At 48.1% G+C, this 18,625-nt stretch overlaps 1 protein-coding gene across 1 annotated transcript in view; it reads left to right on the top strand.

The window, feature by feature from the left end:
* LRPPRC (leucine rich pentatricopeptide repeat containing) overlaps window positions 1–18,625 on the top strand; it is a 213,246-nt gene that overhangs the window by 2,096 nt on the left and 192,525 nt on the right. Inside the window, exons 2-4 of the mRNA XM_073564219.1 lie at window positions 3,923–4,122; window positions 5,383–5,505; window positions 7,934–8,055. Of these exons, the coding sequence (XP_073420320.1) occupies window positions 3,923–4,122; window positions 5,383–5,505; window positions 7,934–8,055 (445 nt within the window). The remainder of the gene's footprint in view (window positions 1–3,922; window positions 4,123–5,382; window positions 5,506–7,933; window positions 8,056–18,625) is intronic.

Below are 18,625 nucleotides of genomic sequence, written 5' to 3'. Positions count from 1 at the left end.
AAGAGCACTGGCACTACCGGGATAAGGGGATATATGCATGAAGAGCACTGGCACTACCGGGATAAGGGGATATATGCATGAAGAGCACTGGCACTACCGGGATAAAGGGATGTATGCATGAAGAGCACTGGCACTACCGGGATAAAGGGATGTATGCATGAAGAGCACTGGCACTACCGGGATAAAGGGATGTATGCATGAAGAGCACTGGCACTACCGGGATAAGGGGATGTATGCATGAAGAGCACTGGCACTACCGGGATAAGGGGGTGTACGCCTGAAGAGCATCAGCACTACCAGGTTAAGGGGGTGTACGCCTGACGAGCACCTGAACTACTGGGATAAGGGGGTGTAGTACGCCTGATGAATGTCGGCACTGCAAGTATTAATGGGTGCATGCCAGGCGAGCTCCATCAATGCTGAGATGTGTGGATTTGTTCCTAGTCCCGGTACATATTTTTGCCCTGTTGTTCGTGAAAAGGATAAATGCCTGGCACAGGTTTTGTGGCCGGCAGTAGTATGTGGAATAGTGTTGCGCGAACGAGTCTGCATAATGTGTTTGAGTCCCTGCGGCTGTGTGTTCTGCGTCTGTTAGACAACCTCAACACATGCGGTGATTGCCTGTTAGGGAATCCCCACGTGTTGAGGATGTCTACAGATGCGGAACACACAGCCGCAGGGACTCGAACACATTATTCGAGGACGCCTGAGATACTCGAATAACATGTTATCCGAGCACGTTCGCTCATCGCTAATGTGGAACTCATCCCTGAAAATAGCTGGTACCAGGATGCAGGATTCATGCCAGGGTATTGGTGCTGTGAAGGGTTCATATCTGATCCTGGTGCAGATTTTGTGTCGGGTTTTGGGTTGGTGCTTGGCTCTGATGCAGTGTTCTGGGTTTTCTATCTCGATGTGATGCCCCTGGGGATGGTTTTCCTGCCTGTGGTGCCTGGCTCTGTGGCGCCCTTTTTGCGCCTGGCTCCGGCTCTGTGGCGCCCTTTTTGCCCCTGGCTATTCTGTGATTTTTGCCTCCAGGAGGTCCCGGTGCCTTTCCTCTGCCTCGCTTCCCCAGTCTGCACATATGAACATATGAATGGAGCTTCTCTTTTATTTTGTTATCAGTCGGTTGTTGCCCGAAGAATCTCTGATAAAGTGAATGTAATGTCCGTGGTGTCGTGTAGAAGTCGTACAAAGCTCAGAATGAGATAATGACTTTTTCTCATTAAGTTTTCAAGTTTAGTTAGTGGTTTTTAGGAAAAGCTGGTTGATGTCCGATCTGGCCGGGGTGCTGCTGGTATCAGTTTGAAAACTCTGGGAAAGTTGCGTGGCTTCCCCTGTGAGATCTGCAATGGCAGCCATGGTCTTATATAATATTAGCACCCTGATTTATCTGAAACATATTTCAAAATTAAAAGAACAAGATGTGAGGTGTAAAGCCATAACTTACCAAAATGATTTGAGAAGAGTTTGTTCCCTCAATCTGCAATGCAGAACGTCTGGGTCGGGCGGCCCCGTGCCGTGCCGGGCGTCTGGGTCGGGCGGCCTCGTGCCGTGCCGGGCGTCTGGGTCGGGCGGCCCCGTGCCGTGCCGGGCGTCTGGGTCGGGCGGCCCCGTGCCGTGCCGGGCGTCTGGGTCGGGCGGCCCCGTGCCGTGCCGGGCGTCTGGGTCGGGCGGCCCCGTGCCGTGCCGGGCGTCTGGGTCGGGCGGCCCCGTGCCGTGCCGGGCGTCTGGGTCGGGCGGCCCCGTGCCGTGCCGGGCGTCTGGGTCGGGCGGCCCCGTGCCGTGCCGGGCGTCTGGGTCGGGCGGCCCCGTGCCGTGCCGGGCGTCTGGGTCGGGCGGCCCCGTGCCGTGCCGGGCGTCTGGGTCGGGCGGCCCCGTGCCGTGCCGGGCGTCTGGGTCGGGCGGCCCCGTGCCGTGCCGGGCGTCTGGGTCGGGCGGCCCCGTGCCGTGCCGGGCGTCTGGGTCGGGCGGCCCCGTGCCGTGCCGGGCGTCTGGGTCGGGCGGCCCCGTGCCGTGCCGGGCGTCTGGGTCGGGCGGCCCCGTGCCGTGCCGGGCGTCTGGGTCGGGCGGCCCCGTGCCGTGCCGGGCGTCTGGGTCGGGCGGCCCCGTGCCGTGCCGGGCGTCTGGGTCGGGCGGCCCCGTGCCGTGCCGGGCGTCTGGGTCGGGCGGCCCCGTGCCGTGCGTCTGGGTCGGGCGGCCCCGTGCCATGTGGGGAATCCTGAGCTCTGTGCTAACCACTCTTCATGCTGTCTCTTTGGTGCCCTCGGTCCACACTAATTCCTTTGCATTTCCTCGGCCTTCAGAGTCACGATCTTTAGATAATTTCTATGGCACAGTGTTGTTGCCGCCTAGCAAATAAGGTGGCCTGAAGAGTCTGGGCCTGCCAGGTTTGGTCCGTATACAGCCGTTATAACCAGGCCCAGATTTTTGCTATAATGTGCACCGGATTTTCTCGGACACATCTTGCTGAGCTCGGCCCAGAGAACAATGACTATAGGCCAGAAAGAACTAAAAAGGTTACATTTTTGTGCCAAAATTTGTACTTGTGTCTGTGGCTCAAGGGGTTGTCCGTTTATTTTTAATGGTTCGCCGCTCTTTTACATATAGAAATAGTAGGCCGCGTTACTGCCTTTTAGCCTCTATAAAGTTGATTCCCTTTTTTGTAGAGAGCCGATGGTCCAGACAGGGCTGTGGAGTCGGTAAGCCAAACCTGTGACTCCGACTCCGACTCCTCAATTTCCCTTACTCCGACTCCGACTCCAACTCCGACTCCACGACTCCGACTCCCACACATATTGCTTATATTTAAGTGAAAAATTTATTGTAGTACAATGTGAACCTCAGACATTTAATCATTTTTATGATCCAATAATCAAGATATTTAGATAGAACAGAATATATATTGGTGTACTACCCGGTTTTCATTCTTTTTGGTACAGATACGATCTGGATAGACAGATATGGATAAATGGATAGATAGAGCAGATTTCTAATCTGCTTTTGCTATTGAAAACATTATCTATGAGCTCAAAAACCTTTCAGGTGATGCAGTTTTTTAAAAAGATGATCAGCTTTTGCAGCTGAAAAACGTATCCTCAAAAAACACAGGAAAAACGCTGTGTGTGAATGTAGCCATAGATCAGGAATATAACAGCCATTTATAGGACATTTCATAACTTTCCCAAACTCCTATGAAAAAATATTCAGCACATCCTGCATTGAATTACTGTACCCAATTTATTATATATTTTAGGAGTCGGAGTCGGTCCATTTTATACCGACTCCGACTCCACCAAAATGAGCACCGACTCCGACTCCACGACTCCGACTCCACAGCCCTGGGTCCAGATGTGATGAATCTACTATGGAAGGCATATGCAAATGGGCGTGTCGGTGCACTGGGGGCGTGTCGGTGCTCTTGGATTCTCTTCCATGTGCACTGACGCGCCTCCAGCGCACATCCAGTCTGCTTTGCATACGGCTTCTCAATTTCTCATGGCTGGAGATTGAATCTGTGCAAAGAAAAGGTATAATTTTTATTGGGGAGATAAGTATCTATACTGTGATATCACAATTTCCTTAGATACAAATGTAGTGACAGATTCCCTTTAAAAATAACAGAAGGAACTTCTTTCCGTTACTCACCACTGGTCTTTGTGGCCATGGCTTCATTAGATACATCACATCTATCGCATGTGACCACTGCAGCCAGTCACTGAGGGTACCAAGGTAGACTTCCAAGACCACTTGATTGTCTGCAGGGGTCAAGTGCTGTAGATGGAACGAATGCATTGTAGCCACTAGCCATGTCCACAAAGATGGGGGGGGGGGGGACAAAAACAAGGAGGATGCAAATCATTGTAGGAAAACTCTCACTGTATTGTACCTTTTACTTATTCCTCTTTAATTATTCCGTCAGGTGCCTGAGCGGCTCATCCAGATTACTTACAGTTGTTGCACAAGAGAAGGGATGCTCAGAAGCCGAGCCCGCTCCGGTAGCCAGGGTGCGAACATGGCAGGAAGGGTGGTCAATTCATCTGATGGGGTCCAAGCTGAAGAGAAGTGGACGTGTTGGCAAGCAAAACCTGCTGAAAACTTTCGAAGAAGTCTGCAAAACGGGTAAAAATTAAAGTTCCCCGTGTACATTTGCAAGCATTTTTTTAAGGGAATGTGTTATCAGAAAATGGCCTCTAAGTTTTTATCCACAGAATTTCTAAGAATTTTTAATCTTTTTATTAAGTTTTCATGTCACAGTCTGTGACTTAAAAAAAAAAAAAAAAAAAAAAAAGGAAAACATCCTGAAATCTTGCAGTTGTCCCTCTGATCCCTGTCCTGTTCTGTAGAGATCACTTCTCAGCAGTCATCTCATTATCACAGGCAGGGTTACGATGTCTGGTTACTCTTTTCTATATAGATATCACAGAATCTACAATTCATAAAAAGTGATGGTCAGAGCTCACACTCTCCTCCTTCCTGCGCAGTGACCTCTGCACAGGTCACAGAGCATGCCCCACAACATACTCTGATGGATGTCAATGAACACCTGCTGTCAATCATATTTCTGAATCTTGGAGGTGAGGGGGAAAGCTGCTTAGGTAAGAGGGCCACCCCAATAACCAGAGAGGCTCTGCTGGGCTTTGACACACCCATTACGCATGAGTGGAGCAGCAGTGCATACCCGACCTCCACTCCACTCACACTTGGCGGTTTTTGGGATCGGTGGGATTCCCAGCAGTCGGACCTCCAGCGATCGTGAAGTTATTGCCTGTTCCATGGATAGGTGGTAACTTCCAAATTTGAGTATGACTGCTGAGACCTGCTTAGTCATTAAATCAAGGGGAATTAAAGGGGTTGTCCCTTCTCAGAAAAGTTTTTCTTATAAGCTTTTTTAGTAGTAAATGAACTGTTCTCATTGGTCCAGGCTTGACACTCCGTCGCTGCTCCCAGTGTCTGTAATTGTCTGCAGCGGTGACGTCACGTCTGCAGCGCTGCCGCCAATAACTGAGCTCGGTGGCTCTTGCAATTAAGATGGCACAAGCCCCAGAGCTCGCTGATTGGCTACTGCTCTTTTGACGTCACCCTTTGTAGACCAACCCCAGGGGCAACGGTGGAGAGTCAGTGCTGGAAACAAGAAGAATGAGTCAAGACTTAGTTTTTTTTATAAAAAAAAAAAAAAAATTTTAGGAATAACTTTTCTGAAAGGGGTCAAGTCCTTGAAGTACAGGCACGTTTTCTTCTTCATCAGTATAGATCCTTAATAGCCTGTTGTACAGTATGGATAATTCAACAAAAATCAAACAATTGGGATCTAACAGCAAACCGTGATCTTGAAAATAGTTTAGATATATAGATGAATAATACAATATTTTTTTTTTGTAGGTAAACCCAACAGCAACCAGGCGTGGTTCTTTCTGCGCGCCTGTGGCTCATTTATGCCAGAGACTCCCCTGGTGGAGCGAACGGAGGTGGCCACCAATATCTGGGCAAAGCTGAAGGATTTGGGTACGGATCCGTTTTTAGTTGTTTCTGCCTTATTTCTTCTTTTTCTTTATTTCGTTGCTTGTAATGTAAAGGGTTTCTCGTCCCAGAAGATCTTTCACATCCAGCAAATGGTGACTGTCACAGGGAAAACGTAGTAACGTAGCACGACATGGGCATGAATACCTTGCCATTTAATACCTGGATGGCTGGACCTCACCAGATGCGGAGCGCTGGCTCTGGGACAACGGGTGACCCCCATCCTATGAGGTTTGAAAAAAGAAGCAGTGTGTATAGTAGTCCAATTCATTCCTTCATACACATGTGCAGCTTGCCCAGGATTTTTTTTAGGTGGCTAATTTTAATGCTATACACAAGTGTATGTTGGTTACTGTATTTGTTATCTAGGCTGATTGTCCTCTGTCCATATTGGAACTTAGTAAATTGTCTATTCCATGTTGACAATATTTCTACATTTCTCATGTTGAATATTTAAATCAGGCTCTGTCACATATATATTTGTACGTCATTTATATTTGCCAGCTTGGTGCAATTGGGAATATGTGGGTCCTTATATGGACCTTCTGTGGCTTCATGTGGGCCTCTTCTAGGCTTTTTTTTAATTGTTTTTACCTTTAGTCTGTCCAATTAGTGTGTGTTTTTCTAATAAAATTCATATTAGTAATTATTTTGTCATTGTTTATTGGTATGGGTGATTGTGACTACTATACACACGGCATCTTCTTTTTTCATGCTTCGTGTTATTGTGTGTTGTCACGGATCCCCTAGTACATTCTGGAGTGCCCTCTATTTTCTATTTTCAAACCATCCTATGAGGTTCACGTGTCTTAATAGGACAGGGTCGGTTTTCATTAAGGGCCCGTTACACATAGCATTATCGCTGTAACGTCACTGGTTTTGTGACGCAGCAGCGATATTGCTAGCGATATCGCTACATGTGATACTTACCTCCGACCGACTCCCCTGCGATGATCACTGATCGCGCGAGAACGGCCTGGACCATTTCTCGTCGTCAGCTTCCTGCTGTGGCGACGGGCGACGCGTGGACGCGGGCGGGAGGACGTCTTCATCGCCTCGTCTGACAGGTAAGTAGCGACCGCTGCTAAGTCGCTGGTGAGATCTGCCTGTTTGGCAGCTCACTAGCGACCACTTAGCGATGTACCAGCGATCCTGACCGCGTCAAATTGTTGTCGGGATCGCTGGTGCATCGCTAAGTGTAACGGTACCCTTAGACCTCGCCTTTCATGGCTTGGCTGAGCTCCCAGTAAAGAGTTCTTCCCAAGATAGTGAGTCGCCCTCTACCAAGAGGTTAAGGGATTACTTACTGATCAGTGGGACCCCCAGGGATCCTTAGAACATGGCTCTGCAGAGTTCACTGTTCTTATTAGGGGACAAAGTTTGCAATGTTAGACCTCTTAGATTGCAATATACTAAAGGAACAGAAAAGCGCAATAGGGTCTTATCCGAGTTAATATTAAAAGATTAAAAGAAATTCACTCACCTATTTGTAGGAAAGATCAAGCACATAGGATTCGTGGTCAGCTGCTGCACGTCCTAAGGTCAAACCGAGTGACCGCTGATGCATCAATTCTTATGGAAATAATTTATGGACTTCCATGCCCTGCTTGACAAAATACAGAATCCCACTCACGGTGAAAGATTAATCATTTATTCCCAACGCGTTTCGAAGTAAGGACTACTTCTTCCTCAGGGGATGACAAACAATGTCATCCCCTGAGGAAGAAGTAGTCCTTACTTCGGAACGCGTTGGGAATAAATGATTAATCTTTCACCGTGAGTGGGATTCTGTATTTTGTCAAGCAGGGCATGGAAGTCCATAAATTATTTCCATAAGAAAAGACCTCTTAGATTGACAGAGAAAGCTAAGTACAATACTTGACTATATCCGTTAGTTCCCTAGAGCAGGGTTTCCCAACTCCAGTCCTCAAGGCACACCAACAGATCATGTTTTCAGGATTTCCTTAGTATTGCTCAGGTGATAATTGCTTCACCTGTGCAATACAAAGGAAATCCTGAAAACATGATCTGTTGGTGTGCCTTGAGGACTGGAGTTGGGAAACCCTGCCCTAGAGAGTGAATGGAGGGGATATCGAGTCCTTCCCATTTGAGACAGGCCTTTGCAGAGTTTGGTTCCCATGCAATCGGACCCCCCCAATGACCAGTTAATTATCCCCTATCTGATGTATACGGGATACCTTTCTGTCTTTAGGAAAATCCATATTTCCCATTGACAAGAGGCGAGAGGGCACAAATGTACAGTCTGGGGGCGATTTTAGTAACTGACCCCATTTCCAATTTCTGGTTTAACTCTTAATAAGCAAAGTGCATCCCCCTATCTTCACTTTTCATGACACAAAGCCGTTAATTGGGTGAGAGTAATACTTTGTTTGTTTTTTTTTGTTTTTTTTAGGAGTAGAGTATAACGTTACCCATTACAACACTCTGCTGGATGTCTACATACAGAATGAACACGTGTTCTCACCCACTGAATTCCTTGCCAATATGGAAGCTGCTAATGTGGAGCCTGACCAGGTGGGTTAAGTGCTGTAATGTGGAGGGGGATAGCTGGATTTGAGTTTTTACAACAGGTCATTCCTTATGGAAAGATTATAATTTTTGCTGCAAATATATTTGACAGATTTGTGTCCTAATTTTGAGTTGCTTAATAACCCTATCTACATTCAGACTTCTGCTGGTTTCCTGTTTGCATCATCTGACTTCCACCATCAGGCTATACACACACTGAACTTTTCGGAGGGGTATCTGCTCCACAATACTCTTCAGAACCCACTTAGAATCTTTTATTAGTGATTTTTATGTGAAATCCAATTTGTTGTTCATGTAAGGCTACGTGCTGGAGTTTTTAGAGCACAAACTGAGCGGAAACTCTGCAAATCCACCTCCAAATCTCAAACGTTCTTCTCCAAAAACTCAGCAAAAAGACTTTCATGTGCACATAGCCCAAGAAAGTTTTACTCTGTCGCCTCATTGGGGGACACCGAACCATGGGTGTTATACTGCTGTTCACTAGGAGGCGACACTATGCATAATCTGAAAAAGATTAACTATGGCTCCTCCTCTGCAGTATACACTCCTGGACTGTGTCAGCCTTCTCCAGTTTTTGCTTAGTGTCTCAAGGAGGCACACCTAAATATTTTATTTCTTTTTTTCTTTTCCGACGGATTACAGATGAAGAAAAGTGGGTCTCCAGAGAGACTCCCGACATGGCTCCTTCCTCGGCCCCCTATTACGGGGTGCCCGGTTGAAGTTGAGATGGCTATTCCCCATGTCGCTCCTTCTCCAGTCCCTCGGGTACTGGTTTGAAGTCGAGACCCCCCGCTCCTTCCCCAATCCCTTTGGGGTCTGGGTTGAGGTCGAGGCAAGGATGAAGACACCTGATGGTGACAGACGCACCCTCCCTAATCCCCCTGTGGGGGCATTAGGTTGAGACGCCTCAGGTAGGGTCAGTACATGGCAGCATTCTGCAGCTTAAACAGCCAGGGACCCCAGCCCTGCTGCGGGCTCCTGTTGGGGCCGGGGGAGAGTGCAGGCAGACATGGCACATACAGAGACAGGGCTCCCTGCGCCCCTGTCTCTGCGGCAGTATCATCTCCATAGCGCCTTAGGGGGACCCCACACATGGCCCCGTTACCGCTGCTAGCCCCACCACTATCCTGCCTCTCAATCCGGAGGGGTCTGTTTCAGATCCGACCCCCTCCCGGACATCTGTGCCGGCCTGGAGCCCTTCTGGGCATCAGGCTTCTAATTTAGACCGCGGCTTCGGCCTAGCTGAAGCCGCCGCCTCCTCCCCGCCCCCCCCCGGATGACAAATTTGACACTCTACAGTTTCATAGAAGGGGCAGATCGAGGCAGAAAGGGCACGTTTTTACATAGCCCTGCGTGCTTTTTATCAGTTCTCCGCCCCCTTCTTCTTCCTCCTCGTCTTCTCGGCGGCCATCTACGCTGCAGCAGACGCCGTCTGTGACATCAGCAGCAACGTCAGCAGTCTCCGGGGGGCACAGGACTGTGAATTGTTGGCCCTGGACCTAGGGGCACACTGGTGGGGTAAGATCACAGCCGGGTTCTCTTTACTCGGCTGTGAATCCATATTACCTATAAGGCTTTCCTATAGTTTTCCTCTGCGTAGCCACCCCTGTAGGGTCCTCTACTAGCCAGCCTCTGTGCACTATGCCGGGCTCAAGGAAGAGAACCAGGCAGGACTGCTTTTATGCTTTCTGCACAGCCTGCAAAACCACTCTCCCCAGTGGCAGCACGTACCCGCACTGCAGGGATTGTATCCAAAATACTGGGTCAGAGCCCCAAGAAGACCCTACCATTGCTTCAGCGTCGGCTACCATGCCGGAATGGGCTACTCAGATGTCGCAGTCTATGACACAGTCATAGATAACCTAACCTCCACACTACTCCAGGCTCTGCAGTGTCATGCCTCGGCTATGAACGTTACCCAGCAAAGGGACAGCTCATGTCAGGAACATGCCGTTTCCGACACTCACAGACGTAAGCGGACCCACAGGTCGCGTTCATCCGCGTCATCCCATAGCACACGGTCATCATCCTCCAGGGAGAGACACCGTGGTACCAGGTCACCTAGACCGTCCCCTAACAGAGACAGACAACGCAGATCCCCACAGCGATCCCCGACCACAGAAGACCTCTGTCCCAGTTCGCCCACCAGGGAATGCCTTAGCGACACACAGGAATTGGAAGGCATCTGTGACTCCGACTCAGACAACGAAACGGAGAAGTCTCTGGCCCCTGTCCGCCCGAGCAAAACGGCGCTAGTTGAGGACGTAATTTCTTCCATCCATCGGGTGCTGGACATTTCTGATCCACCCCCGGAAGCCCCAGAACACAAAATTTGTTTTGAAAGTGTTCTAAAACCACCTAAGGTATTCTCTAATCATTCGGAATTTCAGGCGTTATTACTAAGCAGTTTTCGCAGCCTGAGAAGAAATTCGCCGATCGCAAATATCTGGAAGCAAGGTACCCCTTTCCACAGAAGGACACCAAGGAGTGGACAGATCCACCCGAAGTGGACCCCCCAGTCTCTAGGCTAGCAGCACAGACCCTACGCTCACTGCCAGATAGCTCAACCCTCAGGGACGCAGCAGACCGGCAGGTAGAACGCATGGCTCGTTCAATCTTCGAAGCGGCAGGGGCCTCTCTGGCTCCCGCGTTCGCTTCCATCTGGGCGGCCAAAGCCATTATAGCTTGGGCCAAAAAATTGCAGGCTGACCTCCAAGCCTCAAATCCTGAGCTGTCGGACCAGGCGGTGCAAATAGCGGTGGTAGCAGATTACATGCTTCATGCAGCTCTGGATTCCGCAAGAGGTATAGCGGGAATAGCATAAAACGCCATCACAATCCGGCGTATCCTCTGGCTGCGGGAATGGAAAGTGGACGTGGCCTCAAAGAAGTACCTCACGCATCTCCCGTACCTCAGTGGGCGGCTTTTCGGTGAAAAGTTGGACACAATGATATCCAGTGCCACCCGGGGTAAGAGTACCTCTCTCCCTCAACTAAAACCTAAACGCACGTTCAAAAGGCATAACCAAACTCGATTCCGATCCTTTCGGAATTCTTCAGGCTGGTCCGTCTTGCGCCCAGCACAAAATCGTAACCGCTCTCCGCGCAGAGACAACCCACGGGCGGCGCAGAGGTCGGACAGGACCTGGCAGTTGAAAGCAGGCCAGGCAAAGCCCAAAGGAGGGAAACCTCAGACTTTCTCCTCTTCATGACTCACGAATTCCGGAAGACACCCACCCGTAGGCGGAAGACAGCTACTCTTTCAGCAGGTCTGGCTGCCTATTACAGAAGACAGGTGGGTCAAGGAAATAGTGTCTTCCGGATACAAGATCGAGTTCACTTCCAGCCCACCGAACAGGTTCTTCCTCTCTGTCCCCCCAAAACCGCCAGACAAGGCTTGTGCCTTCCATCAAGCCGGTTCCTCCCTCCTTCAGGTAGGAGTCATAGTACCGGTTCCTGCAGAAGAGCGCTTCCGAGGGTTCTACTCCAGTCTGTTTGTAGTCCCCAAGAAGGGAGGCAGCGTTCGGCCCATACTAGACCTATGTTCTGGTTCGTCATTTTCGCATGGAATCCCTTCGGTCTATCATTGTGTCCATGGAGAAGGGAGAGTATCTCGCCTCCATAGACATACAAGACGCATACCTACATATACCGATTGCTCCCGCCCATCAGAGATTTCTCAGATTCGCAATCAACCAGGACCACTACCAGTTCGTGGCTCTCCCGTTCAGACTCGCCACGGCTCCCAGAACGTTTACCAAGATCATGGCAGCCACCATGGACTTTCTACACTCCAGAGGCATAGTAGTCGTTCCATACCTGGACGACCTTCTCATCAAGGCTTCCACCTTCAAGGATTGCGAGGTCAGCGTCTCAATCACTATCGACACTGAGTTGCCTGGGCTGGTTAGTCAACTTACAAAAGTCTTCAACTACCCCGAGTCAGTCTCTGACCTTCCTGGGGATGTTATTCGACACCTCCAGAGGTCTGGTGCTCCTTCCCAGGGACAAGGCACTGGCTCTCCATCTAGCAGTCCGCATACTCCTCCGCAATCCCCCCGATCTCTCCGGTTTGCCATGAGAGTACTCGGCAGGATGGCAGTAGCAATGGAGGCGGTACCATTTGCCCAGTTTCTCCTCAGGCCTCTTCAACTAGCCATCCTCAAGTCATGGGACAGGAATCCTTTCTCCCTCGACAGGGAGTTCCGGCTCACATCGGCAACCAGGAGGTCCCTACTCTGGTGGCTCAAGCCAACCTCACTTGCAGCGGGAAAATCCTTTCTCTCAGGTCAATGGAAGGTCCTGACCACCGACTCGAGCCTGACTGGTTGGGGTGCTGTGCACCTACATCACAAAGCACAGGGCAAGTGGTCACCAGTGGAAGCGAATATGCCCATCAACATCCTGGAAATTCGGGCCATTCTCCTGGCATTGAGAGTTTTTCGTCAATTACTCGCAGCCTCTCATATCAGAGTACAGTCGGACAATGCCACGGCAGTGGCATATGTGAATCACCAAGGCGGGACCCGCAGTACCCAGGCGATGAGAGAAGTGGCACATATCCTCCACTGGGCGGAAGACACGAGGTCGGTACTCTCTTCGGTCCACATCCCGGATGTGGACAACTGGGAAGCCGACTTCCTCAGCAGGCAAGGAATGGACTGGGGAGTGGTCTCTCCATCCCAAAATTTTTCGCCAGATCTGCCATCGCTGGGGGACCCCTGACGTGGACCTAATGGCATCCCATCTCAATGCAAAGGTCCCCAATTTCTCTCTCACCCATAACAGCACCACGGAGAGAGGGGGTCCGCCTATCAAGGACAGGAACCTACAAATAAAAAGGCGGCACCTCTCCTCCGCCCCCAGTTGGGTTCCTGTCCTTGACGGGTGACCCGTGGAACTAAAAGCAGCGGCAGCAGCTTACCGGAGCAAGAAGCCCTCGAAAAAGAGGTCCTAAGCCTGTTGAACAAAAGGCCCTCCAGGAGGTTCCCACGCGGGATAAAGGCAGAGGATTCTACTCGCCTCTCTTCCTAATAACCAAACCGGACGGTGCCTTCCGGACAATTATAAATTTAAAAAGACTGAACGATTACGTCAAAAACGAAAAATTCAAAATGGAGTCCATCAAGTCGACCATCAAAATTCTCTTTCCACATTGCTTTATGGTGGTATTAGACCTCAGCGATGCCTACTATCATGTCCCCATCCACAAAGACTCCAGACAATATCTCAGACTGGCGGTCTCTATAGCAGGAGAAATAAGGGAATTCCAGTACAGGGTCCTGCCATTTGGGATCTCGGTAGCCCCGCGAGTCTTCACGAAACTAGTGGCAGAGATGATGGGTCACCTAAGAGAACAAGATGTTCTAATAGTCCCATATCTGGACGACTTTTTAATAGCGAGCAACTCAGCCCAAAGATGCAGGGAACAGAGGGACAGAGTGATGGGCACTCTAAAAAACCTCGGATGGCTCCTAAACCTAAAAAAATCAAGGCTGAAGCCCAGGAAAGTCCAGGAGTTCCTAGGCCTGACACTAAATTCAAACACCCAGGAGTGTTACCTGCCAGACCAGAAAAAGGAGAGGATCGTTCATACGGTAGCAAGAGCAACGCAGAACCCTTCCATGACACTAAGAAAAGCAATGTCTCTGTTAGGGTCCCTCTCCGCATGCTTGCCTGCGGTCCAGTGGGCGCAGATACACACGAGAGATCTCCAATGGGATGTGTTGAGCAACCAGTCGGTATCAGGAGGTCACTTGGAAGGCTATGATACACTAAACTCAGAAACTATTCGTTCCCTAGCTTGGTGGGGGAACAGAGACAACCTGTCCAAAGGGATTCCCTGGGTGATAAAAAATCACACACATAATCACCACAGATGCCAGTCCCGTCGGATGGGGAGCACACATGAGCAACAGGGTGGCTCAGGGGGAATGGGGAGGTCAGGAACTAAAAGCCTCCTCAAACCAAAAAGAACTGCTGGCAGTAGGCTACGCCCTAAAACACTTTTTACCAGTATTAAGAGGCCATCATGTCCGCATATTCTCGGACAGTCGAGTGACGGTGGCCTACATAAATCACCAGGGGGGAACCAAGTCCAGAACACTAATGAACACATCCCCCGAAATATTCACGCTAGCCGAAGACAACCTACTATCCCTATCGGCACTACACATACGGGGAGCAGAGAACCAGACAGCAGACTTTCTAAGTCGCACCCAGCTACATCAAGGGGAGTGGGTTCTAAAACAGTCCATTTTTCGGAAGATCGTAAAAATGTGGGGGACCCCGGACATAGATTTGTTTGCCGACCACAAAAGCAAAAAAGTGGAAGCATTTTGTTCCCTAGACCCCAGGGGGAATCCCCGGACCCTGGATGCATTTATGCTTCCGTGGACACAGGGCCTAATGTATGCCTTTCCGCCGCCCATTCTCATCCCGGCAGTAATAAGGAAAGTCAGAGAAGACAGGGCACAAATGATATTGATAGCCCCCTTTTGGCCAAAAAGAACTTGGTTTTCATGGCTGAGAATGTTGTCAGTAACCGACCCCTGGGTTCTACTATATCTCCCCGACCTTCTGTCTCAAGGTCCCGTGCTACACCCTCGAGCAGTGAACCTCCATTTAACAGCATGGAATTTGAAAGGACACTGCTGAGGGGGAAAGGGTTCTCTGAAAATCTGGTTTCCACGCTACAAAAAAGTAGGAAACCGATCACAACCAGGGCCTATGGTAGAACTTGGAGGAAATTTCTATCCAGCTCTGGGGCAAGGGTTCAGGATAGAATACAAATTGATAAAATCCTTGAATTCCTGCAAAAGGGGTTAGAACAGGGGCTGGCGACTAATACACTGAAGGTACAGGTAGCGGCTCTAGGCGCCCTTTATAATCAGAATGTGGCAGGCGACCCTTGGGTAACACGATTTATGAGGGCCGCAGCCAGGTCTAGACCAATAACCACCCAGAAGATACCATCATGGGATCTAAACCTAGTATTGTCTGCCCTAACAGGACCCCCATTCGAGCCCATTCAGTCAGCTCCCCTGAAAACCTTATTAAAAACGATACTATTAGTGGCCCTAACATCCGCTCGCAGAGTGAGTGACATTCAAGCCTTGTCAGCGATACCCCCATTCACTAAAATCCTGGACGATAGAGTCATATTAAGACCTGACCCAGCATACCTACCTAAGGTGTCAACACACTTTCATAGGTCACAAGAGGTAGTCCTTCCTTCCTTCTACCCAAACCCTAGGAATAGGGGAGAGGAAAAATTTCACACTCTAGATGTGAAGAGGTGCCTAGTTCAGTACCTAGAGGTCACCAAGGGATGTAGGAAGGAAGGGTCTCAAGGCATCCAAGAGTACCTTAGCAAGGTGGATAAGGGATGCAATTGCCCTGGCGTACTCATCCAGTGGGAATACCATCCCGGAAGGTTTAAAAGCCCACTCTACAAGAGCAATGGCGACCTCAAGAGCAAAGTCGCCTTGCTACACTTGTAAGGAGAGCTTTAAACTAGAACAACATGGGAAGGGAAGCAAAAGACCAGAAAAAGCCATACACCTGACAAATGCTATTGAGAACTCTGCTATTAGAAGTGGAAAGGAAGAACAAAGACGAAAGAATCTAATTAATAAAAATATTGGAGAAAGAGAAACCAATCACAAACTAAAATGTTTCTATACTAATGCACAAAGCATGGGCAACAAACAAGGAGAATTGGAACTACTAACACAGGAAAAGAAATATGATGTCATTGGAATCACTGAAACTTGGTGGGACAATACACATGATTGGAATACAAGACTAGAAGGATACAACTTATTTGCAAGAAACAGACTTGATAAACGAGGAGGGGGTGTCGCATTGTATGTTAGAAATGCGTATATCTGCACAGAGATTGAAGCTTCAGAGACTGGGAGTTTTGTGGAAACTGTTTGGGTAAGAATACAAGGACAGAACAATGGAAAGGACACCATTGTAGGCATTTACTACAGGCCGCCTGTGCAAGCTGAAGATATGGATGAACTCTTTATGCATCAAATGGCCAAGTTCTCCAAAAAATATGACACAGTTGTCATGGGAGATTTCAACTATCCAGACATTTGTTGGTAATCTCTCTCAGGCAAAACTAACAGGTCAAGGAAATTCTTAACCTCTCTTGCTGACAACTTTATCTTCCAAAAGGTAAAGGAGAAAACAAGGGGAACTGGTACCTTGGATCTAATCCTTATAAACAGGGAGGAAATGGTTGAGGAGGTAAAAGTGGCTGGGACCCTAGGAGGTAGCGACCATGCTATTTTAGAATTTTGGATAACTAGAGGCGGAAGACCTGTGAAGACTCAGACGTCAAGGTTAGATTTCAGAAAGGCAGATTTTAAGGGATTCAGAAAGAGAATTGGAGGGATCCAATGGCTGGATATCCTTAAAGACAAAAATGTCCAGGAAGGATGGGAAATCTTGAAAAATGAAATTCTCAAAGCACAGTTGTTAACAATTCCGAAAAGAGGGAAGAATAGGAAGCATTTAAGGAAACCAGGATGGATGAACACAGAACTTAAGCACATGCTAAAAAGGAAGAAAAAAATGTTTATAAAATGGAAAGAGGGAGGCATATCTAAAGAAGAATATAATGCTGTCTGCAGAACCTGCAGGGCACAAATCAGATTAGCTAAAGCTGAAAATGAATTGAGGCTTGCAAGAGATGTCAAAAGCAATAATAAAGGATTTTGGGGATATGTCAAAAGTAAAAGAAAAGTCAAAGATGCTATAGGATTTTTACAGGATTAAAATGATGAAATGGTAAGACAGGATGTTGAGAAGGCTGAACTTTTAAATTCCTATTTTGCATCTGTTTTCTCTCAGAAAGGAAATGTAACATCAACTGTTATTCACTGTCCTATTAAGGGAATAGAAGAATCCAGGATATCTATAAACAGAAAGATAGTGAGGAAACACTTAGCTAACCTAAATGAATTCAAGTCTCCAGGTCCAGATGAATTACACCCCAGAGTACTGAAGGAGATGGCAGAAGAAATTTTTGAACCCCTCTCCATAATCTTTGAAAATTCTTGGAGAACAGGAGAAGTGCCAGAAGACTGGAGAAGAGCAAATGTTGTTCCTATCTTCAAAAAGGGGAAGAAGGTGGACCCAGGCAACTATAGGCCGGTGAGTCTGACTTCTATACCAGGAAAGATCTTTGAACAAATTATTAAACAACATGTATGTCAATACCTGGATAAGAATGAAGTGATTAAACAGAGTCAGCATGGGTTTGAAACTAATAAGTCATGTCAGACTAATTTAATTTCCTTCTATGATGGTATTACTGATTGGGTGGATCAAGGAAATGCTGTAGATATAGTATATCTTGACTTCAGCAAAGCATTTGACAAAGTCTCTCATACAATCCTTATTGAAAAAATGACTAAGTATGGAATTTTCAAGGCAACTGTTAGGTGGATTCATAACTGGCTTAGTGATCGGACCCAAAGAGTGGTCGTAAATGGCTGCACATCCAGTTGGAAGAATGTCTCAAGTGGGGTACCACAGGGCTCTGTCCTGGGCCCTGTATTGTTCAACATCTTTATCAACGATTTAGATGAAGGAATTGAGGGTAAACTGATTAAATTTGCTGATGACACAAAGCTAGGAGGGATAGCTAATACTAGAGAAGAGAGAGAGAGAGGATTCAAAAAGATTTAAATAAACTGGAGAAGTGGGCAGCAACTAACAGAATGGTTTTTAACAGGGAGAAATGCAAAGTACTACATCTGGGCAATAAAAATGAAAAAAGCATATATAGAATGGGAGGAATAGGGCTAAGTGACAGCACATGTGAAAAAGACTTGGGTATACTAATAGATCACAGACTGAATATGAGTCAACAGTGTGATGCAGCAGCAAAAAAGGCAAATGCAATTCTAGGATGTATTAACAGAAGCATACAGTCTAGATCACGTGAAGTAATTATTTCCCTCTACTCCTCTTTGGTCAGACCTCATCTGGAATATTGTGTCCAATTTTGGGCACCACATTTTAAAAAAGACATCAACAAACTGGAGCAAGTTCAGAAAAGAGCGACCAGAATGGTGACCGGTCTGCAAACCCTGTCTTATGAGGAAAGGTTGCAGGATTTGGGAATGTTTAGTTTGCAAAAGAGAAGACTGAGAGGAGACTTAATAGCTGTCTACAAATATCTAAAGGGCTGTCACATTGTAGAAGGATCAACTTTATTCTCATTTGCACAAGGAAAGACTAGAAGCAATGGGATGAAGCTGAATGGGAGGAGACACAGATTAGATATTAGAAAAAACTTTTTGACAGTTAGAGTGATCAATGAGTGGAACAGGCTGCCACGAGAAGTGGTGAGTTCTCCTTCAATGGAAGTCTTCAAACAGAGGCTGGACAGACATCTAACTGGGATGGTTTAGCGAATCCTGCGTTGAGCAGGGGGTTGGACCAGATGGCCCAGGAGGTCCCTTCCAACTCTACGATTCTATGATTCATGGGCAGAAAGATCAGAGGTATCAATAGAGCAGATCTGTAAGGCGGCC

This window comes from Dendrobates tinctorius, unplaced genomic scaffold, assembly GCF_039654945.1.
Source record: "Dendrobates tinctorius isolate UK_male_01 unplaced genomic scaffold, ASM3965494v1 ptg000434l, whole genome shotgun sequence".
NCBI classification, from domain to species: Eukaryota; Metazoa; Chordata; class Amphibia; order Anura; family Dendrobatidae; genus Dendrobates; species Dendrobates tinctorius.
The sequence above is the reverse complement of the archived record's forward strand: the minus strand, read 5'-3'. Positions and strand labels throughout refer to the sequence as shown.